At 47.8% G+C, this 24,939-nt stretch overlaps 12 protein-coding genes across 12 annotated transcripts; 2 read left to right on the top strand and 10 right to left on the bottom strand.

Moving 5' to 3' along the window:
* Window positions 1-63: 63 nt before the first annotated feature.
* On the bottom strand, window positions 64-1,177 carry N7503_012092 (MIND complex subunit MTW1; the record flags this gene model as incomplete). The annotated part of the gene is made up of 3 exons (XM_057071638.1): window positions 64-663; window positions 719-1,045; window positions 1,124-1,177. The coding sequence occupies 3 exons, from the start codon at window positions 1,175-1,177 to the stop codon at window positions 64-66; spliced, it is 981 nt and encodes a 326-aa protein (XP_056918249.1).
* A 595-nt stretch (window positions 1,178-1,772) lies between these two features.
* N7503_012091 (uncharacterized protein) lies at window positions 1,773-2,249 on the top strand (the record flags this gene model as incomplete). Its single annotated transcript, XM_057071637.1, has 1 exon — window positions 1,773-2,249. The coding sequence occupies one exon, from the start codon at window positions 1,773-1,775 to the stop codon at window positions 2,247-2,249; it is 477 nt and encodes a 158-aa protein (XP_056918248.1).
* Window positions 2,250-2,385: 136 nt separating this feature from the next.
* On the bottom strand, window positions 2,386-3,098 carry N7503_012090 (CENP-X/MHF2 family protein; the record flags this gene model as incomplete). The annotated part of the gene is made up of 2 exons (XM_057071636.1): window positions 2,386-2,433; window positions 2,514-3,098. The coding sequence occupies 2 exons, from the start codon at window positions 3,096-3,098 to the stop codon at window positions 2,386-2,388; spliced, it is 633 nt and encodes a 210-aa protein (XP_056918247.1).
* Window positions 3,099-3,460: 362 nt separating this feature from the next.
* Window positions 3,461-4,198, bottom strand: N7503_012089 (uncharacterized protein; the record flags this gene model as incomplete). The annotated part of the gene is made up of 3 exons (XM_057071635.1): window positions 3,461-3,940; window positions 3,996-4,054; window positions 4,105-4,198. 3 exons carry the CDS (start codon window positions 4,196-4,198, stop codon window positions 3,461-3,463), a joined length of 633 nt encoding a protein of 210 aa, XP_056918246.1.
* A 337-nt stretch (window positions 4,199-4,535) lies between these two features.
* On the bottom strand, window positions 4,536-5,693 carry N7503_012088 (MIF domain protein; the record flags this gene model as incomplete). The annotated part of the gene is made up of 2 exons (XM_057071634.1): window positions 4,536-5,270; window positions 5,325-5,693. 2 exons carry the CDS (start codon window positions 5,691-5,693, stop codon window positions 4,536-4,538), a joined length of 1,104 nt encoding a protein of 367 aa, XP_056918245.1.
* Window positions 5,694-5,848: 155 nt separating this feature from the next.
* On the bottom strand, window positions 5,849-6,414 carry N7503_012087 (DUF504 domain-containing protein; the record flags this gene model as incomplete). Its single annotated transcript, XM_057071633.1, has 2 exons — window positions 5,849-6,181; window positions 6,234-6,414. 2 exons carry the CDS (start codon window positions 6,412-6,414, stop codon window positions 5,919-5,921), a joined length of 444 nt encoding a protein of 147 aa, XP_056918244.1. The 3' UTR covers window positions 5,849-5,918.
* A 3,393-nt stretch (window positions 6,415-9,807) lies between these two features.
* Window positions 9,808-11,460, bottom strand: N7503_012086 (uncharacterized protein; the record flags this gene model as incomplete). The annotated part of the gene is made up of 2 exons (XM_057071632.1): window positions 9,808-11,307; window positions 11,365-11,460. 2 exons carry the CDS (start codon window positions 11,458-11,460, stop codon window positions 9,808-9,810), a joined length of 1,596 nt encoding a protein of 531 aa, XP_056918243.1.
* Window positions 11,461-12,609: 1,149 nt separating this feature from the next.
* On the top strand, window positions 12,610-14,679 carry N7503_012085 (uncharacterized protein; the record flags this gene model as incomplete). Its single annotated transcript, XM_057071631.1, has 1 exon — window positions 12,610-14,679. One exon carries the CDS (start codon window positions 12,610-12,612, stop codon window positions 14,677-14,679), a length of 2,070 nt encoding a protein of 689 aa, XP_056918242.1.
* Window positions 14,680-16,395: 1,716 nt separating this feature from the next.
* N7503_012084 (alkene reductase) lies at window positions 16,396-17,505 on the bottom strand (the record flags this gene model as incomplete). Its single annotated transcript, XM_057071630.1, has 1 exon — window positions 16,396-17,505. One exon carries the CDS (start codon window positions 17,503-17,505, stop codon window positions 16,396-16,398), a length of 1,110 nt encoding a protein of 369 aa, XP_056918241.1.
* Window positions 17,506-18,155: 650 nt separating this feature from the next.
* On the bottom strand, window positions 18,156-19,880 carry N7503_012083 (N-ethylmaleimide reductase; the record flags this gene model as incomplete). Its single annotated transcript, XM_057071629.1, has 5 exons — window positions 18,156-18,446; window positions 18,522-18,906; window positions 18,974-19,092; window positions 19,170-19,447; window positions 19,481-19,880. 5 exons carry the CDS (start codon window positions 19,878-19,880, stop codon window positions 18,156-18,158), a joined length of 1,473 nt encoding a protein of 490 aa, XP_056918240.1.
* Window positions 19,881-20,750: 870 nt separating this feature from the next.
* N7503_012082 (uncharacterized protein) lies at window positions 20,751-22,255 on the bottom strand (the record flags this gene model as incomplete). The annotated part of the gene is made up of 3 exons (XM_057071628.1): window positions 20,751-20,903; window positions 20,970-21,854; window positions 22,007-22,255. The coding sequence occupies 3 exons, from the start codon at window positions 22,253-22,255 to the stop codon at window positions 20,751-20,753; spliced, it is 1,287 nt and encodes a 428-aa protein (XP_056918239.1).
* A 649-nt stretch (window positions 22,256-22,904) lies between these two features.
* N7503_012081 (uncharacterized protein) lies at window positions 22,905-24,716 on the bottom strand (the record flags this gene model as incomplete). The annotated part of the gene is made up of 6 exons (XM_057071627.1): window positions 22,905-23,138; window positions 23,207-23,582; window positions 23,644-24,218; window positions 24,275-24,318; window positions 24,388-24,535; window positions 24,585-24,716. 6 exons carry the CDS (start codon window positions 24,714-24,716, stop codon window positions 22,905-22,907), a joined length of 1,509 nt encoding a protein of 502 aa, XP_056918238.1.
* Window positions 24,717-24,939: the final 223 nt, after the last annotated feature.

The following is a 24,939-nucleotide window of genomic DNA, read 5'->3' as shown; positions in this document are numbered from 1 at the left end:
TAGACAAAATACTAAAAAAGATTCAACTTCATAGAACCAGTCTCATCTTGAAAATGAATCATCCTACGCAGACTTGCTCTGCGTAATCATGTTGGCCACACTTTCCAGCGCATGAGCTTCGGATATATCAATCCGGCGGCCAGCAACGACTGGATTTCCATCATCGCCCATAGCAAGCTGTCCAGCTCGTTCTAAGTGTAGCCTAATTCGGCCTTCAATGTATTCTTTCCGCTCGTCGCGCTTGGTCTTTGTCTGAATCTCCTTCATTGAGGCAGGTAAAGAGGCCAATCTTGGTCGGAGGTTCTCGAGCGTTGCCTGCAGAGCTGGAAGTTGCGAAAGAATGAAAGTGGTATGTGTTGTCAGAGGCGTGTGCTGAGTGTTTGAGCCGGTGTCCACCCCAACACGAAGATGTTGTGCAGCGCCGCTTGACGTTAAGAAAGACAGATCCAGCGGGGGTTGTGTTTTCGATTCTCCGGTCGACTCGCCATTCTTAGCGGTTTTGACTGTCGACACAATGGCATTCAATTGCGCGATCACAGCTGCATTGCGCGCGCATTCTTCTTTCAAAGATCGATTGAGCTTTCTTGTCTCGAGCAACTTCTTGCGTTGGGCAGCGATCGTCTCTGGCGTGGGTGTATCAGGAGAAGGATTAAAAGAAAGACCCTGCATCGAAGTCTTGTTAGCTCAAGGTACAAAGCCAGACACAGGCCACTCCTACCTCATAATGCTTCAGTCGCACATAGGGAAGCAAGTCAGCCGGTACAGTAAGGATATTTCTAAGGACGTAGATTTCAAACTTGTCGAATGCCTTATCAACATTAGTCTCAAGAAGCGTCTCTAACTGGTACAATCCATTCTCCAGCTCAAGTTTTGCTTCCGGGTAAACAATGTTGCCATCGTCGTCGGTGTCCGCGATGGTGGGGCCATTGGTGGCGTGCGAAAACCCCAGGCGCTCTGGCGGAGTGGCAATCAGACCAGACTCCAAGCTGGAGATTGCCTGGTAGATCAGGTTGTTGATCGAGTTGATAATGTCGTCAATCAGCGACTAGGAAGTCGGGTTAGTGGGGTCGCAAGGGGGTCGCGCCGCGGAGGGGAATTGATATGCACAGCCCACACAACTTACCAATGGAGTATAACTGAAATGCTCGGTGAGCAGGGAAGTGGTCGCATCGTTCATGGTTGAATTGGGTTCTTTGTGCTGAAAAGACGCGTTGAGAGAGAAAAGACGCGAGCGGTGGCAACAGACCGCCTTGGGCCTTATCATAAGCAATCTGACCTTACTTCAACATTCCATCGGAGCTGCACCATGGCCCCAAACAGACTGCATTTGACAGGATATAATTAGTTTAATTTGAAATTTGAATCCTTCGCTTGGGCTTCTGCTTCTCTCTCCCATTGGCCATGATTGCCCTACTATCGTACAGGATTTGCAGCTTAACCAGGACATCCGCATCGTATGTCCGATGCTAACCCAGCCCTGATCGTAGTCGAATAGAATTTGTAGTATCCAGTGGAAGCATGCAGCCAATTCCAAAGTTGCCACTCAGTTCAGACGGCGATTCTCGAAGTCTGCAGGTCCGTGTGTTCCAAAGGTTGTGCAATAGCTGGCTGGTGGTTTGGCAATGTCCATCGCTGCCTTCCATATATATATCGAAACCGGCCTGGAACCCAGCATAATTTGCAACGCCCTTTTTGACTGCGCAGGTGTGAGTACCAATTGATACCACTCTCAAAATGTTCACTAAGTTCTGGAGCAGTGATAATAGATGATCATGGCACAGCCAGGCCCACTCCGAGTACTGGTGATTGTCTCGCAACGAAGTTCCCAGATCACAAAAGCCCGCGAGTCCCCTCAAGATCTCCTCCCACTAGCAAAGCATGTTTTGAAGAAGAATGGATTGTCAAGAGATCCCGCAATGCCCGCTGAGACTCGGCTCATCGCTGTTCAGCAATGGCGCACCCGTGTCTTCATAGTCTTTGACATCGCACATACAGATTACAATGTGAAACTCGGCCATCTTCCCGAACACAACCAGCTCCCAGTGGTTGTGGCTCATTTCAGCAAAAAGAGGACGGCCTATACAGCAAATTCATGGGTATCGCAACGAGTCAACCATGATGTCGCCATGCTCCATAATGCCAATGGGTTCGATGCAGTCCCGCCTTATGTGGAGGATCATTCGTCGGGAAAGCCACCATCATATCAAAGACCACGGGATATCACTATGTTACGAGTCACGTATATCTAAACACTTTATGATGTGCTGTGCTTTGCTGTATCCGAGGAGACGGTAGTTTGGTATCTCAAAACATCATAACAGAGAACAAAACCCCCAACGCCATGCCATTCCGAGGGTACTTCCATATTCAAATCCTGTGTCGTTTCTAGAAATCCATGACAAGCCACGGTGCTAAAGTCTCCAGGTCCTCGACCTAGAATTAAAATACGATTTAGTAATTGGTACCCCAGGACAAGACAATATGTCATTAGAAATGGAAGGAAGAAACAGTACCTCAATAAAGTTATCCGCAGGGCCCGTTGTCCCCTTGCTCTCATTAACCAGATCCCTCTCCAACTTTCCACGCGCAATGGCTTCTCTCACAAATAGATCCATATACTTCGCCATCAGAGCATCGGCGTCCTTCGAAATGCGAGTCTTTTCATTTTTGAAGAAATGATGGAATAGGGCCGTCAACAGCTTGGAATGAATTTGTGGGGTTCCGATCGCAATGTTCTCTTGTGGTGTTCGGTGTGTGATTTCTGCGAGCATGTAATCCGGTTCTTCGGAGAGGGGCCGCTCGCGTTCGCCGACTGGTGTTTCGGACTCGGAATCGGACGCAAAGTCGGATGGGGTTGCGGGTAATGCGCTCAGTGTATCATCATGGGGTCGTTTGCTGGATGTGGCCTTGGAAGAGGAGCTTGTGGGCTGGATTTTGGATGTTGATGTTGATGTAGCTTTAGATGTGGGTTTGGTGCTTTCCTTGGCTTTGCCCTTCTCTTTGGCGGCTGATGGCATCGCCGATGGTCCAGCGCTTGAGGTGCGGCTTGGAGGCTTGAAAGGGAGCCTGCGCCGCTTTTGCTGGGGTTCACCAGCCATGATGTATGTGTACGGCGAGGTTATAGATGTACTGGTAGATAAGGAAGCGGAGTCGTTGACGCGGGTCGCGACCCGGAGACGCGGTGTCAGGTGATATATCTGCTCTCCAGTTAAATAGGGCATTTTACATGAAGAAAAACTTGGAGGACGTCTGCGATTTCTAACTTTGATTGGCTATATTTTATTATGGTTTCATTGCGCTTCAGAAACCACCAGGCATAGATCACCTTTGAAATTGAAGAAGCTTTTCAAATCGTTTAGGAGCATCATGCTTATGTTGACGTGAGATAATGGCCCTTCCGTTCAATTTAGATGTCTTCGCATTCATTAATTCGCTTCCTCGAAAAGTGTAATGCGCGTCTTCACAGCTCTGGTCTCCTCGCGGCTTCCTCTGGTGGGTAAACAATAGTTAGGGGCAAGCCCAAGGACACTCTATCGACCAGCTCCTTTGTTTTCGCCCATGGAATACCAAACAGTCCCGAATTGAAACGACATGCGTAAAGCTGATCAATATGAGCAGACTCAGACTGCTGCTTTCTCCCTAAATCAAGCCTTTGCCGCAGGTCATGAAGGGCGGCATTGGTGTTATTGAGAATCATTTCAGGCGAATCTACCCGATTACCATAATCAGCAGACGTGAATAAACAGATGACCCAGGGCCTCACCCCAGGCTCCGAAAACCATGTTTCAGGATAAATGATGAGCGCTGTACCAACAGGAAACCGGACCGAGATGGTCTTCGCTTGGTCTCCAGTAGCGTGCAGATTGAGGATGTCGTGAAATTTGTTCTCGCCCTTCCACTTCAAGCAGTACTCTCGATATTTCGCGTAGGCCCAGGGATACTTTGTAGGTACTCCTTAGCAGATTTCAAATAAATGAAAGACCACAAGCTCTTACATTTCGGGCAAAATCGCGTGCGATTCCTGCTCCCCATGATCCCCTAGCATTGCATGCATCTAGAAATCTATGAGTATAATTTCACGATTTGAGGAGGCTCATCACGAACGAATCAAGGCTGACCGTGGCGGGGCGTCAAAAAGATCGCCAGGCTTCTCGGTGACTGAGTTGATATTCCCGGGGCTGATGTCGTGATATGCCATCGTCTTGGGCAAGAAAATAGTGGAAGCAAAACGGGGTGAAAGGGCTGAGAGGGAGGAAGAGAAGAAAAAATGATTTTGGAGACAAAGATACAGGCTCTGGGGAAGACATGTACGAGTCACAGTGGAGAAATGCATGTAGTATGACGAATGGATACTGGTGCCTAGATGGGTACCTAGCGTAGTTATCTAAGTAAGGATATCATCCATGTATATCATTTTTCTTCTGAATTTGTTTGAAAGTCTTCATTAATAGATAAGCGGCATTGGCATAAAACATACAATGTGGAACAGAGCTGCGCGGGATAAAATATACACTCCTATGGTCCATCAATATGACCTACTGCTCTTCCCTGTCCTCAAGGATTTGGTTCTTAGCCTTCTCATTGGACTGATCTTCCTTCGAGTCGCCCTCTTTGGTCACGCCTTTCGCCTTGCCTTTTTCTTCCTTGTCCAAGGCAGAGGTAATATCCATGAGCCTTCGGCGAACAAGACCTCGCAGTGAGATGCGCTTGCGAAGGTTAGTTCCTCTCCCTCTTTCCTCAGGAGACACCACTGTATCGTCCACAGCGATCGGCGAATGACGAATCTCAGTCTGCATCGATGGGGAAGCAGTGGAGGTTCCAACAGTCGACGGCAATGAGATAGGCACACTCTGCCCACTGCTGGTTTTGAGACGGCGAGACATCGATCGCGAAATTGTTTTGAAGAGGTTCAGGCTTCCGTCCTGGTCATTGCGTTCCAAGCGGGCGATCTCGCCTCGAGCAGTCAATCCGTTAGTGGCAAGGTTGTCCTCCGAGACGGGTAGGAATATTATCACGCCTTGATCTATGGGGATGTGTAATAAGTCGAGCATGACAGCCTGGATCAGATTGGTGTTGCGGAGGTTGGTGAAGGGCGCGATGAACGATGGGAGGGCGTATATTTTCAGCAGGTAAGAGAGCTCCGTCGTACTGCCAAAGAACACACCGGTATCTTGCTGAATGGTGAGCATGATACATGTTTCTGGACGCTGGTAGATTTGCGCCAGGCGAAAGATCAGATCGGCAACGAGCATTTGTTGTTCATCTTGTACCTAGCACGCAGGATTAGTAGGAGAGCCACAGAAGAAAAATGACAGCTAACAAACCCTGCAGTTTGTCTTAAGCTCTGCGACGACCACAGAGTCCTGGGGAATCTGGTCCTGGGGAGAGTGATGGGGACCACGGGTCGCAAAAGCGCCCTCATCATAGTGTGATCTCTTTTTCACCGGTGCATCTTCGGGGCCTTTGGTCGAACAGATAGGTTTGGGCTCGGAGACATCACGAACAGTGGGAGAGATATTTTCTTCTCGTCCTGGGGATGGAGAGGGCAGAGTCACCGGTCGCTCACGCTTGGGTCGTACGTTGGTGTCCTGGAGCTTCGGCAGCAGTGGTAGCAAAGGAGTTGACTGTGATTCCAATGGAATATTGGTGGACAAGCGAGGAAGGGACGGCTTTTTCTGGTTTGAGAGATCCATTGAAAAAGTGCTTGATGCGATCGATTGAAAGGGCATGAAGGAAACAGGAAGTTGTCAAGATTAGACTTGAACACAGCAGAGGTTGTCACGGTTGAGTTGGAAGGTGTGACTCTCGATAGTGGATGCCTTTCTTGGTCACCTTGGGAACCATTGATCATATTCAACTATGTGCTTTGATACGAGTTCCAATGATTCACTTGCATTGACTGTAAATGTTTTTCTTGATCAAGCAAGAAAGGCAAGTTCGCTAAATGCCGAGTTTCCACTGTTGAAGATTTTATCGATCCGCCTGCGTCGATCCCAGACAATTTCACCATCAACATCCCTAATATACAAGACACGATGTTGGGGAATGAACTCCTCGTCGGTCGATTCCTTCTTCCAGCTACCAAAGCCCACTTCCAGTTCTCCCTGGAACCGATCCAAGAAAACAATGACATAGTTGTCGGGACTCAAGGTCGAGTCCCAGATGATGCGATTGATTATGTCTGCCTCGACTGTTACTATGCCATCTAGTACCAGAGAGAAAGGACGTCTTACCTCCAGCGGGCCGCAGCTTGTTCTCTCCCGCTCTTGCCTCTGATCGAGAACAATTGACTTGTATGACTGTGGAGTCGCTCGGTTGGGTTGATGGGCTAATCGACCGAGATCTAGGAGGTTCCTGCTTTGTCTCGTGCACATCAACAAAAATCGGTTCACCTAGAGGGCTTGCGAACGACATTTCGAGTTGCTTTTGCACAGGAGTCAAATAACGTTGTATTGTTGGATGCCATGACGACGAGGAAGCGAGAGTTATAACAACCAGCATACTCTCCTATTCTACATTGCAGATGAATCTCGAAGGAGTCTCGTCTCGTATTCTACATGACGAATGTAATCCAAATGACTCCCAGTCCGGGCTTCTTGGGGACAAGCCTTGCGTGCCAAGCCAAGTAATTGTCACTTATTCGGTTACAGCCTTGCTCGATGAGTCAAGGCGGAGTAAGTTGATGGTATGAGTCACCATGACACGTTTTTCGAGAAACAGGAATATCCATAATTTCCCAGAATTTCCCAGAATAACCGATCAATTAGGAACGAGAAAAAACACAAAAACTATCTCCGATAGGGGGAATCGAACCCCCGGCTGTCGTGTGAGAGACGACGATGTTAGCCACTACACCATATCGGATGGGGATAGCGAATTCTCCTTTCCTTTCCTCACAAGCTCATAGTGATAAAATAGAATATGCTACTTGACCAGGGCTTAGGGGTAATTCTTGATAATTCTGAACAAGTTCAATAGATTTCTTTTTTTGCCAAGGTCTGACTGGCTCTACACTATATTAGGAGGCGGGATTTCCGTGCGTTAAGTCATTTTGATTATTTTAGCTTAGGGCCTTAGTACTTTATAACTAGAAGACGCGTCTCGCGTGCATTGGCCCTAAATGTAACGTGGAGATGAGAATAACATCGAGCTAATTATAGAAGTCAAAGCCCACGCAAATTGAGTCGATCTAGGTAAACTTGAGTGTAGTATACTAGACAGACATAGCTAGACTTGAAGGCCTAATGAACTCCGTTCCTTGTTGATTGGATCCCCACTCGTCTTTGAACTTATTTAGAAACACCTGGTTGTCATTAGTACACGCGCTTGAAAAGGCTATATTAGAGAAGGTCATATCTCACAGATTGTGGATTCAACGAGGTGGAATTCTCGACTGGCTTATTTTCAGCTGCAGCCATAAGGATCCTCACAGAGTATCGACGTCTTGACACAGGAGTAGACCGTTTCTCCTTGACCCGCAGTGCAGCCGTAGGGATCATTGCAAAGAGTGCTCGGAAGGCACTCGTATAGTTTAGGACAGCCTCCCTCACAACCGTATTTAGAATACTGGGCCATTGAAAGGCCAGCTTGGAGGGTAATCAGAAGAAGTGTGAACCGCATGGTTGATTTTGGTGTAGAATTGAGAGAGATGTCTCTAGGATACGCAGGGGTGAAAAGGGCTACCTATATATATTATGATGTGAAGCAAGGGGTTGCTAAGTTCAGGGGCAAGTTTGACAGAGTCCTGCATAGTGTGTGGCGGAGCAGTCGATCGCCACTGGTGTGCCTATCTGTACAAGCTGTGCAACCATATAATGTAGGGACAAACCGGAATTCCCCAAAGCTCAAAATGCCTTGGTTGGGGTAAGAGATCCACTTGCGTGTATCGATAAACCTGGCGATCAACAAATTATTGAAAGTCATTACTCTACACAAGCCATTTCCATTGCAAACGAGAATATACAATGTTTCGTTACCTGCAATCATTCTGGGTGGGTCAAAGGTGGCTACAGAGTGATAGATTCTGTGGATCCATGAAGTTGAGCGCTGAAACAACAAAACCACAACTAAACTCAATACAGTATCATTTATTCTCACTTCGGGTGTTACAATTATTGAGAGACTCGAAGGTGCAATCGCAAGTCATGGTCCTATCCAGTGCGTATAAGCAGTGTATCGACCAATCACTCCGCAGAAGCAATTTGAGGATGCACAAAGTGCAATCGCTCCCCTGACAGAACTAGACGGAAAGACCACGATTGTCCCTTCACAACACCACGCATAACCATGGTGTCTCCGCTGTCCCCCTGTATTACCCATATCGGAAGGGGACAGCGAACTACTCTGTCAGGTCTAATATGATCCCTTTTGGTTTAGCGTTAAGTGTCCTTACGCCTCTCCGTGCGTGGTGGTATATAGATTCCTGTCCCCCCCCGCCCAATATGTCTCGTTTCTTTCTGGCTTCTCTTTCTCCTCTATATGAGGGATTTTTGCTATTGATCTGGAGCACCGAGCTCCTAAGATCCGCCACCCTTGTGCCCTGTGTGACTCGTCATCACCTCTTCGCAGCTTTCTTTCGCCCCTCCTGCTTTCTTGGGCTTATCTTGTACCTGATCAGCTGTTTTCTCTGAAATTCCGACGTTGGGCCCCGAATCTTAAGTTTCACGTGACTACCTATCACGTCTTTAATGCACCTTTGGACAGACTCCCACGCGAAGCGTGTCTATAAATTACAGAATATGAAGAGGTGTCTAAATGTGCAAGGAAATAAAAGGCTAGGTTAAAACTTACCTATAGACGGGCGATATTATAGTTTAGATAAGGGAAATACCTAATACTTAGGCAAAAACCACACAATTTATGTATTCAAAAAAAAGTCACGGGTCTTGGCATGTCTGTCATGTTTATGGGCCAAATTGGAGGCCCGGACCCAGGCTGAGTTGGAGCTCTCGGCCCAGAGCCCAGCACTGGATTAGAGTCCTACCGGGGCCTAAAACCCAACCCAGTCTGGGTGGGCCCGGGTTAAGTTGGGCTTTACGAAAGTCTAGGTATAACCTCCATCTATACGATGCTGCATTCATAGAAGCTCTCTTTAAAGCAATGTTTGCGTTTTCAGTTCAAGCTTTAGCTTCTTTGAGAGCTCATCGTCACGGATTTTGATAGCATCATTAATCTCTTTATTGATTTGATCATTCTCATTCTCGCCGCGTAAATGAAGCTGTGGAAGAGTCTCAATTATCGGCTGCAATCCGTCTTTCATATTATTTGGTAGCGTAATGTTGGCAGCCTCGGCTGGAGTGGAAGACAAGGCTCTATTCCGCATATCTTGTATTAATGTATGTTGTGAACGGATGGGTAACCCCAAGAAAGACATCACTTGTACCTATTCCCGCTTGCCTTCTATAGCCATTGAAGAGGGGAACGCTCTCGGCAGTACGCTCGTAGACGGAAGGTCGAACAACCAACACCAACAACTAATCTTTCTCCGCTAACCACGAGAAAGACCTTCCGGGTTGACCCGTAGGGGTGCTTTTAGAGATGTGTAGAAGTGTGTATTGCAATAGTAGCTAGAAGCTGACATTTCATAAAATGCATACAGAATGTGGTACGTATTCGAGACAAACGGGTAAACACCATACTTTCGCGGATAAGGTTCCGTCTTACGCTTCACAGATTCTTCATATGCAATCTGCTAGGTATAACAATTCTGGCCGCAAAATATTATATACATACTCACACCGTTTCATACTAAGAAATGTAGATTGTAGATGCATTATAAGAGGCGATAGAAGAAGAATAGGCCATGAATCATCTGCTCGCGAATGCCACGTCTACACCACTTTCGGCTTGGCCACTGAGAATTCCACTAAGCAGGAAACATTCGGATGAAGACCTGTCATATTGCAAATAATTGCATGTAGACAGTGCTGCACATGCGTCCATACACTCTTTAAAGGTATAACCCATGTCCAAACCCACAATCTTGCTAGTACTATAAGAATACTCATAGTTGCAGTCAAGATCAAATGTCACCCCATTAACAGAATCATCGTAAGGACTTGACAGTTGGGCACAAGCCGTAGGAGTAATGGTTGCCGTGGCGGTCTCTGTTATTGAAACAGTGCTGGAAGCTGTTTCGAGGATGGTAGCAGTGGCAGTTATGGTAGTTGTCGCAGAGGCAGTCTCGTCAATAGTCACAGTTTCGACGGACGTTACTGTGGTGCTGGCTGTTTGATCGCTGGTGGCAACACGAGTTACCCTTGCAGATGAGGAGGCAGTGGCATAAACGTATTTAGTGGTTGGCGATGTACGAGTCCGGGTGACAAAAAGGGGGATGGATGAAGTCTCATCAATGATTGTGGATGCAGACACAACAACGCGACTGCTGCTGGCTTGGGTCTGATAGGCTGTGACGCGACTTGTGGCAGTTACAAATATGGAAGGCTGCTTGTAATGATCAGTTGATCTGCTCGTACTGGAAGATGGGAGGGGAAAGGGTGGCAAATAAAAGCATACCGGTGTGCTTTGAGAAGCAGTCGTTACTATGGTGGTCGTGGTGGTAGCAGGTACAACCAGACAAGAGCAAGCACTGCTAAGGCCGCTAGTTGCGATTGTGCTAACTTCGGACAGCCAGCTGCTAAATAGACACTCGGAGGAGGTGCATTCCGGCTCTGGTGCTCCACAGCTATCGAACTCTTCTTCTTCTTCTTCTTCTTCTTCTTCTTCTTCTTCTTCTTCTCCTTCTTCTTCTTCTTCTTCTTCTTCATGATCATTCTCCGTCTCGACATCGACTGTTCTTTGGGCAAGAGTGACCGTGGCAGTTTGAACACTGGTTACCGTCTTGATCACGGTAGCATCCGTAATAGTCATACTCAATGTCGCGGTTTGCGTTGCATAGACTGTGGTGTCTGTTGTAGTGATCTCATCGGTGTTTACCACAGTGCTGGTTAGCGTAGTATCGGTCACAGTGGTTGTCACCACATCAATGGCAGTACTAATTGCTGTGGCATCAGTTGTTGTGATGAAATCAGTAGTTTGGACAACATCCTCAATCACGCTCGTAATAGTGACTTGGATAATGTCCGTGCTGGAATACCAGGAGGTGACCGTGTCTATGATGTTTGAAGTGTCGGTAACAGTGGTATCGACGGTTATTGTGTCAGTGATTGTGGCGGTCTCTGCGGTTGTTGTCGGGTATACAGTAACAATTTGAGTCGCAGTGTGTTCGATATACGCGCTGCAGAACGCACTCGCCTGTGCTTGCAACGAGGATTCCTGGAGCTGAAGCCAGACTGCATCATTCGCACACTGGTCGGTCAGTCAGACACGGAATCGATTACCGAACGCAAGTACTCTGTCACCTACCTGAGGAAGAGATCGCTTGACGATAGAACCGCTTCCAAGTGGTCGAGCCGATGCGAGCAAAGCTCCCCCAAGCCCCAACAGAAGTGACAAATGCATTTCAATTCTCAACAGCAAAGAAAATAACGAGTGACTAAAGTTGGACGACTGTATAGATTCACACACGAACAACTTCCTCTGGATGCAACGCCCATTCATATAAGGTCCTCTGTCGCTTTAAATTGCTCACCTATGTACAAGTTATTTTCGGTGGCGTTCTCATTTTGGCTCTAAGAGCCCCTTTTTTATGAAGACAAAAGACCGGCGCCTGAATAAAAATCAGATTTTTTCGGCAACAATAATGATCACTGGCAGGCATGAACTCCCCCACTTCCAGGTTGCTGAGCCTGAACCACAGTGATATTAGCCGATTGCAGCACTTAGTCACCAATAGTGTCGCCATAGGGCTTGCGCTTTCCCTTTTCCTGTTGGGACCGGCGCCACCGGCGAACACTAGGCCAGATTGAGGACGAGCCTTGAATGCTGTTTCTTCCAGTCAAATCCTTGCGCCTTTCCCCCAATACTCTCATTTAAAACGGATCCTTGGAGAATGATATGAGGCGGCTTTATCATTTCGGTTCCTATTACAGCTTGAGTGCTTCGCAGCTGATTTTTGAGATTCGTGCTCGGCTATAATTCCCAGGATCGATTGTGTGGCGGCAGCTCCGGCCTCCACGGGTCGGATAAGCTCATTTAGAACCTTGGAAATGGATCCATGCGTGATTCAAGTAGTTCCGGCTCCACATAGCAACATACGGCCCCCACAATAGGATACCATAGCCTCAAGGGATCTTTAGGGTCTTTAGGGTCTTTCGACTTGTTAAATCTCCGCCACCGGCAATAATGTCCATCCTCAGAGTAGGAAAGCCAGTCCACCACCATAGCCTCTCGCTCAATGGCTCACTTGGTCAACCGAATTTGCGCCATGTGGCAGGTGGGGCTGGCCCAGCTGCGTGGGAAATTCCTCGCTTATTCATTCCTTTAGTTCTCGGGATCGCCGCCATATCACTATGTACTATCTCAGGAGCCTCCCCCAAAGTCCCTTGATGGCATACTACTTAACCTCTCCTAGTCCCTCGTTCTATCTTCGTGAGGCCGTACATTCTTTCTTTCTTTTTTGTTTGTTTGTTTGCTTTCCTCCCCTTCATTGGGAGTTCCCGAAGTCTGTGTATTATCTTGTTCGCCTTGGACGATATTAATACGCTTAAGATGCTGGCTTCATCCGGAGTTATTCTCCCTCTCTTCGCTCTCTTGAGCCAAGTCGCCCCCGGATTCGCCAACAGCGTTCCTATTGTCTCGTGCTCTACCAGCACGGACGTCCAAATTTTCCAGAATCCCAACTTTGAGTCCGGATCACTTGATGACTGGACCGTCAGCAATTCCTACGCGGAGTCTTACAGCGTCGTACAGGTTGGCACATCAGACGCCCAAGGCTCAGCCGAAGATGGGTCCTATTACTTCCAAACGTACGGCTACAATCACGAGTTTCACCTTTCTCAAACGGTTTCCAATCTTGTAGTTGGCTCTACATATACGATCACGTATTGGAACCACCTACCTCAGAACCTAGGTGCTATAGCTGGTTGCTGGGATTCTGTTTACTTGGATACCACCGCCAACAAAATCGCCTATATTACCTACGACGCATCCACTACATGGACAGCACATACCTTGACCTTTGCAGCCACAGCGACCAGTCATACCCTGGTCTTCGCTCCAGATTGTGGTTCCGGTCGCAATTCCCCATGGTATATGGGATGGGATAACTTCCAGATCGAAGGAGAAACCCAGGTGTGCACTACTTCCTACTCGACTATTTCATCTTCGACACCTACGCCAACCCCCAGCTCAGTCATCTCATCCAGAGTTGCATCCACTACACCCTTGGTTGGATCGTCTTCATCCAGAGTCATTGCATCCTCAGCCACACTCGCGTCGTCCCCATCCAGAGTTGGGCCGTCTTCAAGTAGAGTCAACCCATCGTCCAGCACTGTCAAATCCTCGGCCAGAGTGAAACCATCTTCAACTAGAGCTCGGCCCTCGTCTAAGGGATGCAAAACTAGAACCAGGAAATCTTCATCTAGCGCTGTCAAGTCATCCTCCGGAACTACGCCATCCTCGGTCGGAGTTAGACCATCTTCAACTAGAGCTGTATCCTCGTCGGTGGCTGCTACTTCTGCTGCCTCTTACACCACAGCATCTACTACTTCTAGCAACACTGACAGTGGAAATAGCTCATCTTCTGGCGTTTCTTCCAGCATGACCTCCGCTCCCGGTGGTGGAAACAGCTCAGGCTCCGGATCCAGCACGACCACTGCTCCTGGTGGAGGATCTGGCTCTAACACACCCCAAGGTGAATCTGGTGGCGCCGGATCTACCACTTCGACCGTTCTCTCAACCCGCACCGCTACTATCACCACTTGCCCATCAACAGTCACCGATTGCCCAGCAAGCGATAAGACTACGTATACTACCACTGAGGTCATTGTTGTATCGACGACAGTCTGCCCTGCGACTGCTACTGCTACTTCTTCTTCTGCAACTACCCGTGGCTCTGGCTCTGGCTCTGGTTCTGGTTCTGGTTCTGGTTTTGGAGGGAACCCAATCACTGAGACTATTTACTCTACCCGGGTCTTCACAATCTACGAGTGCGCACCGACTGTTACCAACTGCCCCTATGCTTTGAGAACTGCTCATGCGGTTACTGAGACCACTGCCGTTGGAACTACAGTTTATCCTGCTAGCTCTGCTCCTACAAGTGACTTCAGCTCTGGTTCTGGTTCCATCACTGGCTCCGGCTCTACTGGCACTGGCTCTACTGGCACTGGCTCTACTGGCTCTGGCTCTACTGGCTCCGGCTCTACTGGCTCCGGCTCTACTGGCTCCGACTCTACTGGCTCCGGCTCTACTGGCTCCGGCTCTACTGGCTCCGGCTCTACTGGCTCCGGCTCTACTGGCTCCGGCTCTACTGGCTCCGGCTCTACTGGCTCCGAATCGTTTTCTAAGGCCATTGTTACTGGAACTGCGATTCATGCTGCTGGCTCTATACCTTCTAGTGGATCCAGCTCCAGCCCTGTTCCTAGCTCCGGCCCCAAATTTGGCACCGGTTCTGCGCCTGGAAGTAGCACCTTGATGTCATCTTCTCACGCTGGTGCTTCATTCACAACAAGTGCAAGCCAGCCAGTCTACACAGGCGTCTCGTCCTCTCAATTTGCTTTGCTTTCCGAATCGCTCGTATCCATCTTCGGTCTTTTGACTGCGTGGCACCTTCTTCTTTAAGCGAAAGGCACTACTTTTTCTTCTTCTTGAATGAACATATTGACTGTCTTTCGTTTGTCTAATCTTCCTGGCTATACTTTAATTAGCTATATATTCGTTCATGAACTTAACCTGGGTTTTTCTCAGAACGATTGATTACATTTTTTACAAGACGACACGCTGCCATGACCAGTGGAAAAGAAAAATTCGTGTGAATTATACATATAGGTAGGTTAGAGATACTTAATACAATATAGCTAGTTTAAACGATGCTACATAGCCCGGGTAGCTAATTTTCGTCTAATGATGTTTTAGTAACTAGATCTCGTTCTAATTTTCGGGTTCTAAAAGTTTCCTAACCCCAAGGTCCCGAAATTGAATTAAAGCATTTTCTTTAATTAGCATAATTAGCATTACTTGATTAGGTTGCGTTGATTTGAGTCGATATATGATCAACAAGTCCGGCCTAACCAGTTTATAACTGATCAACGGAGTTAACATATGCGAGGATAACAAGTACAATATCTCAAAGAGGATTGTTCTCGGGAACTCAAGTGTTTGAGATGGAGAAGGAAATTTGGCTTGAGATTGAAACTATTCAGCTGAATCAGCATCGACTGCCACTGGAGGGCATGCTAGTGTTGAAATTAGTTAGCGATGTCTCTCTGGGTCGCATCATGAACTCTTGGCTTATTTGCCTCCAATTTATTAGACTTCTAGAACCAGTCCTAGAAACTCCAGACCTCTGCATGCCAGTATTATGAACATTATGAACACATTGTTATAACATTGTGTCAGAGGTATAATAAAGAGAGAGAAAGATACAAATAATGCTCTAGGTTACTATGCAGCATTCTCAAATCTTCACTCATGGCGAATCCTACTGCAGATAGATCACCGAACCTTAATCAAAAAACTCTTATCTGGAGCAACCTGCAAGTTTTTAAGATGTGGAGCTGGATACCGAATGGGCTGGAATAGTACAGCCACTGATTCGGGCCCCTGGACATCAGGGATCTGGGTGGGCAAGACTACAGCGCCCTAACATGATTCTTCTGGTAACAGGTGAGTCGCGTATCAAACGGGCAAGACTCGGCTAATGCCTGTTATAAAGGATGGAAGATAACTTTGGACTAGAGAGAGTTCACAGCCTCGCCTTCGGCCCAACTCTATCGGGAGAATCTCCAGAGTAGAAAAATAATACACGCGTCCTCTCATGAGACATATCGCAGGATCGTCCACATCGAGATCTTTCTCAAATATTACGTTCATGTTTTCTGGATTCACTTTCCGGCACTTGCGACCGAAGCCTATAAGGCTCAAATTTCGAAGCTGAAAGGCACCTGGGCATTCGTGAACCGGTCTGAGGGATTAATTGTCAGGACTTTGTGCAATGAGAGACGTCAACTTCATTTCTTTACAAAGATGTGGGCCAACCACACCACATAGAATTCGTGTACGGCCAAGAAGCTCAATTGATGCTGTGGCCAAATTTTTACCGAAATGCAGAAGCGGCCGAGCATGGGCACTGTGGGAAATATACCATGACTGGTAATCCCATAGTCGGCGGCAGACCCCTACTGGAGAGATTCGATGAGCTTCTGGAAGAAGTAGGACCCATGGAATGAAGGAAAGAGTTTGTTGATTTCAAGCCAACCACGTGTCTGAATATCTCGCTTTTTTGGTTTGAAATTCTACGACTAAGCTGTGTCTAGTCTATGTATCTTCATAACCAAGTCAACAAGACATTTCTTGCCTTCCTGTCAGATATTCCTTGCTGAACGGGTAATCCGAATAGCCTGCCACCGACTCGGAGACATAAAACGTTTCCCTGTTGTATGCATTGAGCTCCAGACCCTCCTGCATTCTGTATACCAGGTCCGGATTGGATATAAAATATCGGCCAAATATGACCATGATGTCATTGTCCGGATACTTTTCATTCACAAGAATTTGGGCCTCCTGTGGCGTATATCCACCTGCAACAAGTAGAGGTCCATTCCACAGAGCGAACGCAAAATCCAGTCTGTCGTGGCCATCGTAGTCCATGGCACCGGAGATCCGTGACTCCACGAGGTGAAGATATGCGATATCCGCCTGCCTGGCCTTTTTGATGACATCCGTAAACTGTGGAATTGGATCCTTCATTCTCATGCCCTGGAACCTACTCCAGGGGCTGAGACGGAGTCCGACACGTTGAGCACCGATGGCGTTGGCAACAGACCTGATCACGTTGTCAATAAGGCGTGATCTGTCCTCCACATTGCCGCCGTACTCATCGTAGCGTACATTGCTGACATCTTGAATAAATTGGTCGAGGAGGTAGCCATTAGCACCGTGAATTTCGACTCCGTCGAACCCGGCTGCGACGGCGTTCCTGGAAGCGTCCACAAAGTCCTGAACTATCTGCTCGATTTCCTTGATGACCATAGCTCGGGGAACCGCAGCGCTTTCTTCTATCGGAATGGCACTAGGTGCTACGATGTCGAACCCCTCCTTTTTGGCCAAGTCGACATCCGCAGCACGACCCATCGCGAAGAGCTGACAAAATATGTAGCATCCTTTGCTATGGACTTCGTTGGTGATGGTTTTCCAAGCAGCGATTTGGTCATCGCGCCATAATCCTGGTCCGTTGGGGAAGCCACCACAGGTTGCCGATATAAAGGTTCCCTCAGTGATGATCAAGGTGCCAGGTACGGCGGCCCTTTGGCTATAGTATTCCTTCATCAAGGATGTAGGTACTCGGTCGCCAGTCGCTCGGAGACGAGTCAGTGGAGCCATCCCGATGCGGTGCTTTACTTCCATATCGCCTATCATAAGGGGCTTGAAAAGACGCGATTGAGACATGGTCACGAATTTTTGAATGCTGGCTCTCGATTATGGTAGAACGATGAATATTTCGATACCTTGACATCGCGGATATCCAAGTATTTGTACCCATCGTTCGGTGGAGAGCCTACCGTAGTCGTCGGATGAATGTGATAGAATCATCCTTTGCAAAGGGAAAGTAGATACTTCCCAAAAGGGAAAAGAGATGCTTCCAATTAGGGAAAAGCCAATAAACGCTCTATGTCTGGGTATGGCTCTGCGTATTCGGCCAATCATCTCTCCTCCAGATGAGGCTAGCGGGGTAAAGGTCTGGTACTGAGCCAAGACTCGTGTCATCGTGGCAGTCAGCGGCTGATTACAAATAGGGTGGTGGATTTTCACAGCCTCCGCGTTCAAATAATTGTTGATAGCCGGCGTCATGAAAAGCTTAACACCCTGGTTGGTCAGATCATACTTTTGACCTCGGGAATGACTAAATCTACGAGCCCGAGAGTTTTCTCATGAAGTTCATACAAAGAACATACAACGAAGCGTATTAATTCCATGCTAAGAACTTCCCATAGCTAGCAAGAAAAGCTGTCGATTGTGTTGCTTACAAGGCGGAAGATATTCTCACATGACAAGTGAAATCAAACATAGCCATCGGACCAAATCTGTATTGAAATAGTCTAAACCACAATTTCTTCCCAGAATGCTTTGACTTGTGACATGAATGCCTTGTCTGACCAAATAAACTGCTTTAGGATCTCAAGTACTTCTGGCCATGACGTATACAGCCCTCTGAGCCTGGTTCTGCGGTTCATTTGCAACAGTGCCGCGTATTCCGACCGTATAGTTCCCATGGGCGCAAAAGCCCCGCCAATGTGTAGGAGCCAAGCTAGCAAGCCAGGTCGACCGTCCCATATGCTATCGTCGTTTGCTTGTTGAAGCTTACATAGTAGCTGTAATGAAAGGTGGGACTATGGCATAAAAGTCAGCGAAAATTACTACGGGGCTAAGTTGTGACAGAGAAAAGAATCCGTGTGTGGACTTACAGGTATAGTCGAAGCACGCCAAATTTTGCAGCGCAGCATAGTTGAGCATAGATATGCCGCTAGATGGCAACACTCCGCCACAAGCGAGCAAGTTGGTAAGCTCATCAGCCTTGACTGAATAGATGCTTGGTGATTATCAATATGTGCCATCGATATTACATCTTCTCTAGAAAATAAGGCGGAGTCTCGGATGCATTGCAATGCAGAGACATCTTTGAGCACCTCAACAAAATCTCGGTCCAGTAAATAGGACTGGGATTGGAATCCAGGTGGCAGGATAAAGTAACTCGGGGAGAAGGGATCTCTTCTCCACTGAAGCTCGGAAAAGGTTGTGTGATCAACAACTCGGCTCGACCCTGTCATGACCGAGGCATTCAAATCGGACCTGTCAAGTATCGTAAGAATTGAGTATCATAAGAACAAGCTGCCATGAGTTTTGCATAGCCACTCACCAGAAGATTGCACGTTTGATACCGTCACTCAAGTACACACCCGTTCTTCGACATACGTCAAGAAGCTGTCTTATTGCCCCCATGTGAAGTTGGACTTGGCGCGGCAATCCAAGCCGAGCCTGTATCATTCAATTGTCAGCTTTTCTGGCCGCAGTTCTGACATATATCTCAATAGTCAAGAGAGATCTATACGGACCTCTATGCCGGCGAGTAGCAGAATGGCCCCTAGTGTCGATACTTTTGTAACCTTATTCGGAGAACTCATGCTTTGACGAATGGAGCTCAAAGCCTCCACCTGGTACCGGAGAACTTCTCTGTCGATGCTTCCAGCAGTGGTCGCATATACATATGTGAGCATAATGGCACTCAGAAGGGCGTGGTCATCTAGCCCTTCCCGAAGAACCGAGCGAAAATTTTGAAGCACAAGCTCGTCTGAAACACTAAAGATTGGCTTCGTGGCATACTGGGCCTTGTCTGGATGATTCATTGTTAGTTTCCCTTATATACTTTTGAGATTTGCGAGGATCTCACGCTGATCAAACAATGCCTGCAGTCTGGGCGATTCTGCAGCAAGCATTTGGAACGGATCGGACGGGCCTGCGGATAGGAAGTTTGGTGACATGATAAGAGCTTGGCCTTGCCTCCTTTTGCTCGAGGGTCGGCCGATATGTTCTAGAGATACTGCATGGAAATTCAAACCCGAATTTTGCTCAAGCTTTCGTTTGTTCTGAATGCCCCGCGCTACAGCATGTGATCTGGCCAAACGTCTCGTCGTACGGTCATCTGAATTTTGGCTAGGAATGAAATATAATTGGCCATCTGGAAAAGGAACATTAATATCAAGACAAGGAGTCTCAGCGCGATGAGGCTTCGACGTACCTGAATTGAGTTTATTGTGTCCAGCCATTGATGCGACGCGGTACTCGGAGTGTGACGGGTGTTGTTTTCTTTAAAATTGTGCGCGCGTATTATTCAGCGTCAATAGCTTCTTCATACATAAATATTCAATGAAGTGGACAAAATATACGTTTTCGACTCCGCCGTCGATGAGGTGGTGGATTACAAATCCGAATGTTATCTGACCCGCCAGGACCCAACACCTTTGGGAATTGTAGGTGTTGATGGTTGCTACGTTGACGGTCGTACAATGTTGATTGACGTTGATGTTGTTGTCAATCGATTCATCTGTAGACTGAATGACATCCATTGGGGAAGGGTCATTCTTTTGACCACTTTTACTTGTTGGTTTCAAATTTCAAGCTCTTCGGTCTCACCTAGTCAAATGAGGCCTAGCCGAATCTTTGGCAAGTCTACACACCTGCGGAGGCCTGTGGCCATATTTTGACGCCACTGGGAGCGATTATCCTTATAATTTACGATGGATGAGTTCACAATCACATAAATAAAGAGTAGGTAAGCTTGGACTGGGTCTATTTCATCATGTAACAGATTTGATGAGCCGGCGGGAGCGGACAAGGGAGCGAGAGCGACCTGGGCGTCAGACCTACGCGAAAGGAAACAACAGCAAAGAAAAAAACAGAATAACCTGATGGCTGATTGAACTAAAGAAACGGAAGCTATCTGGAAGACAAAAAGATATACAGCCGGATAACACAAAGTGGTGAGATAGTGCAGAAAGAGCGCGCGGGCGTTCGGTCAGCCGAGCAGGCCAACAGCCTGAGACCCAAGGGCATGCCGGTCCTGAAAATGCTGGTGGACCGGAATGCACCCATAAATCGACGAGGCTGAGGTACGATCGCAGGGCTGGCTGAAGCCTTTAGGAGGACTTGACCTCAAGAATCGTAATAGATTCACCCTTCGGCGGGCTAACAATACCAGTGATCTTCCATCGCCCGCCACCGGATTCCTCAATCAACCCTTTCCACATCTCCAGTGTCCGTTCCTGGGAGTTCAGTTGCGCAAGCATACTCTGAGACAGTAATCAGCCACTAACTCATCCACGTCCAATCTTTGATTCAGATTCATAGTTACTCACCACGTCAAAGCTCCGAAGCACTTCCTCCTGACATTTCGGCAGCACTCCCGCCGGTGGCATCACCGCATCGGCGATGATTAGTCTGCTATCCTCCCTCATCACCTTGAAGATATTCTTGAGAATTTTCTTCGCAGAAGTATCGGACCAGTCGTGTAGGATATACCTCATAATGTAAGCATCTGCCGCCCGGGCCTCTGCCGGTTGAGGCTGGAAAAAGTCGTGAGGCAAAAATTTCACCCTCTTTGCGATTCTCTCTGGATACGAGGATATTAAACGACACGCCTGCTCCATTAGGGGGCCTTGGTCTTCAACAACGAACTCTAAGTCTTCAAACCTTTCTGCGATGCCGAGAGATATGTGGCCCAACGCGCCGCCGAGATCCACGACCTTTGCCCCCGCAGGCAGAGTGGCCCAGTCGTAGCAATCGCGCATCTGCCGGATCCCATCGCCTTCACTCCAGCTGCTCATCGCAAGCCCGAATCGATGCATTGTTTCCGGCTGCTCCACTTTTCGTTCAAAAAAACTTGTCCCGAAGGCCAAGGCGAAGGGGCTGTTGCGTGGCTCTCCGCTACCATTAGACATCTCTAGCGCGTCAACTATCCTAGCTGATGCAGGAAAGGCCTCTTCGGACATATGAGCAACTAGTGCCTGCATCTGTGGATCCGCAGATAGAAGGGCTGAAGTGGCTGTGTGCGCGACGTGGCCGGGGGTAGGCTCAACAAAGATGTGGTTGATGGCTGTGCGGCGGACGAAGCGAGCAACGTCAAGTTCGGTAAGACCGGTGGCTCGGGCAAGCTCGGCGAAAGAGATTGATCCCTCCTTCGGAACAACCTGGGCGACCTTGAAGTGAGAAATAGCATGTAGGCTGGCTGCCAGAGTATGATCCTGAGACACATGGAGCGTTAATAGAGAATAAAACATGAGAGTTTGCTTCGATCATTCCACGAGAGGAAGGATAATTCTACGAGAGAAAGGACAGGGCAGAATGAAACATTTCCCTTTGAACAACGTGATTTTCTTGAGTTTAGGTTACTGACGTTCATGATCATCCATTTAATGGTATCTTTAGGCCCGACGACAAGGTCCCGCAGTTCTTTTGTCGCATCAATAAGCCGGTGTCGGATGGCATGGATATCGGCATGCTCGGTGCTCACAGGAAAGTCTTTGACGCCGTCAGCGGCAAAGGAAGGCTGGGGAAGATTATGTGAAGATAAGAAACTGTCTAACGTTTGAGCATCTTCCAAAATGCTCTTAGCAAGCTCGGTCAGTGATAGTGAGGATTGCATCTTCGGACGGCGATAAGCGGGTCAAACTGCGGGGTGTGGTATTATTTGACATAAGACAGGTAATCGTGACGACGGGGAGAAGGTACGGTTAAATGAAAATATGAGGTTCGCTTGCTGATCACTAAGTAACAAAACCTAAATGAGCTGGTTCTCGGAATCTTTACGAGAGTAATCAGCACTACTGCTGACGTGCATGAAGTAGTTTCTACTCAGCCTCAAGGATAAAGTTCCCAGGAATACGAAGGCCGGATAGCAAGCTGAGCACTCGCCAACATAATTTCTACTTTTTGATACTTTTACCGTGTGAGCCTAGTCTTACGCGTTTCTTCATATGTCTCGAGTCATAGGTCTACTTACGGGTAAAGCTCAATCGATATGGTTTTTTTAATTACACCAAGTAAATAAGCAGCTTGTCATTAAGGCGGTATCACCCTGCTTCGGTTCTTTAGACAGGGAGACGATTAGCAAATTGTCCTCGCTCGAATATCATCCTGCCGAGTTTTGCCATTCAAGGTCAAAACTTGGACGGATGAGTGCGTCTTAGCCTATAGGCTGAATAAGGCATAATCGGTCTCTATGATATGAATTAAGCCCTCGAAGACTGTACCAACAAGAGGCATTGATAACGCTAAAAAAGAACCTTTTACCCTTAGCGCTCTGTATACTTGGTCATCAGGCCATACGTCATAGTAAATTGCCGAAGATGGTGGCCGACAAAATACATGAGCAAAGTGAACGACAAGATAATGTAAGCCACGCCAACTAGCTCTCCGAAGGCGTTCTTCAACCCTTGGCTTTCGAACCACTTGGAAATGTAAGTGGAGATGAGGCAGACGATCACGTTTCGAAGAACGAATACGATCACGATAGTTTCCCCAGCGACCTGTTTTGAATCATTACTATATCAGCCATGCCATTACTTGATGGTACCACAAGGAAGATACCACTCACTGGGCGATATGCATCTACCACGTAGGTGACGGCGATATTCGCAGCAGCCGTCGCACCAAATCCTTGCATGCCATATCCGATGGCGGCACCGGCCCAAGATTTCCCTGTCGCAATCACTAGTCCGAAGGTTAACAAACCCATGGGTCCGATTACAGCCGGTATCATCATTGCCGGAAGTCTATACTCCGGTTCTACATGCTCGCCATGGCGCTTGGTAGCGCGAGTGGCGATCCAGTCAATGAGCCAACCACCAAAGAAGAAGCTGAGCAGAGAGCCCGTGAAGCCCGACAGGGACAGTAGTCCAACGCTATGCAGTGACCAGGAGTAGGGTGGAGCCGTAAATGTTTGAGAAGCTGTGAGCTGGATCGCAATGTTGCTTGCATACATAGTCAGCAATAGCGTGTATTTCATCTCTTGTTGTTAATATCAAGACTCACCACCCGATAAACAGTCCCACGGTCAGTCCGCTGAACCAGATAGGAAGATACGCTATGAGCTGTACGGTCTCAAACACCCATTTGAAGAAGGATGCGTCTTGGTCGATGCCGGCAGTTAGGGACAGTGAAGCAGCCCAGCTTCTCTTTGGCGCATACGTCTGAGCGGACCGATCGAGATCTCGTACACCATTGGAAACAATATAAGCCGTCTCTTTGACAAGTAGAAAGGCGAGAATGAATGTCGCACCCGAAACGATGGCCATCACACCGCACATCCAGGGCCAGCCCAAGTACTGGGTGATGTAGGCATTAATGAAGGGCCCGAGAAAGGCGCCTGACGATATAGCTATATTAAAAATCATCAAAGTACGGCCCCGTTCGTGAAAATAAAAAAGGTCCGCCGCTACGCTGGACACAGGGGCGTCTGAAGCCGCGGTCAAGAAACCCCCGACTAGTCGCGATGCCAGGAGATTACCGTATGACTTGGAAAAGTAGCTCCAGATGTTGGTGACGCACAGGAAGAGAATTGAAAGAAGGTACACGGGACGTTTGCCAATATTTCTGGACATTGGCATCTACAGCGAGAATGTTAACGCAGGCGGTGAATGTGTAGATGCCGAGAGGCACTCACCCAAAACACAGCACCAAAGCCCATCGCAAGTACCTGTAGCGATGCTACTAGCATGTTAGCGGCAATGAAAAAACAGAAATCGTGGGAAATGGTTGGAACTGTAGAATTCTTACTCAAGTAGCTTGCTTCTGTCGGCGTCTTGCCAAATTCTTCCACGATTGACTTAACGGCAACTGTGAACGCAGAAGAATTCATGAACGCCAGAAAGGTGAACCAGCAGAGGACGAGATATGTCGCATACTTCTCCCATTGCGGCCAATTCTATGTCTGTTAGCACAATCAGGTCGCTTCTTTGCAGCTATGATATTACCAATGGCTCATTTGGGTCATTCGTCGGCTGAGGGCGTAAGATGATACCGTACTTGGACGTCCTGCCCGTGACAATGTCTTGGTCGGCGAATTCGCCATGAGGGTGCTGAACCTTCTCGACTTCCTCGGCCATGATGATCTCACGAAAGCTGTCTTTTGCGAAAGGGTAGTTAATTCGAGACTATACGACGATTGTGTAAGAGGAAAAAGGTAGGAAGACCAGTCAGATTTTCTAAGTCAGATTATCTGTCTAGTCAAGATCTAGCTGAGAGTGCTGTCTAGTGCTTACGATGCAATGGAGGGGTGCGCATGACTAATACGAAGTAACTAAAATGTGTATTGTGGTGGCTAGCATG

This window comes from Penicillium pulvis, assembly GCF_028828015.1.
Source record: "Penicillium pulvis strain IBT 33274 chromosome Unknown scaffold_8_segment0_segment0, whole genome shotgun sequence".
Classification (NCBI taxonomy): Eukaryota; Fungi; Ascomycota; class Eurotiomycetes; order Eurotiales; family Aspergillaceae; genus Penicillium; species Penicillium pulvis.
Note: the sequence above shows the minus strand (reverse complement) of the source record. Positions and strands in the feature narration are given on the sequence as shown.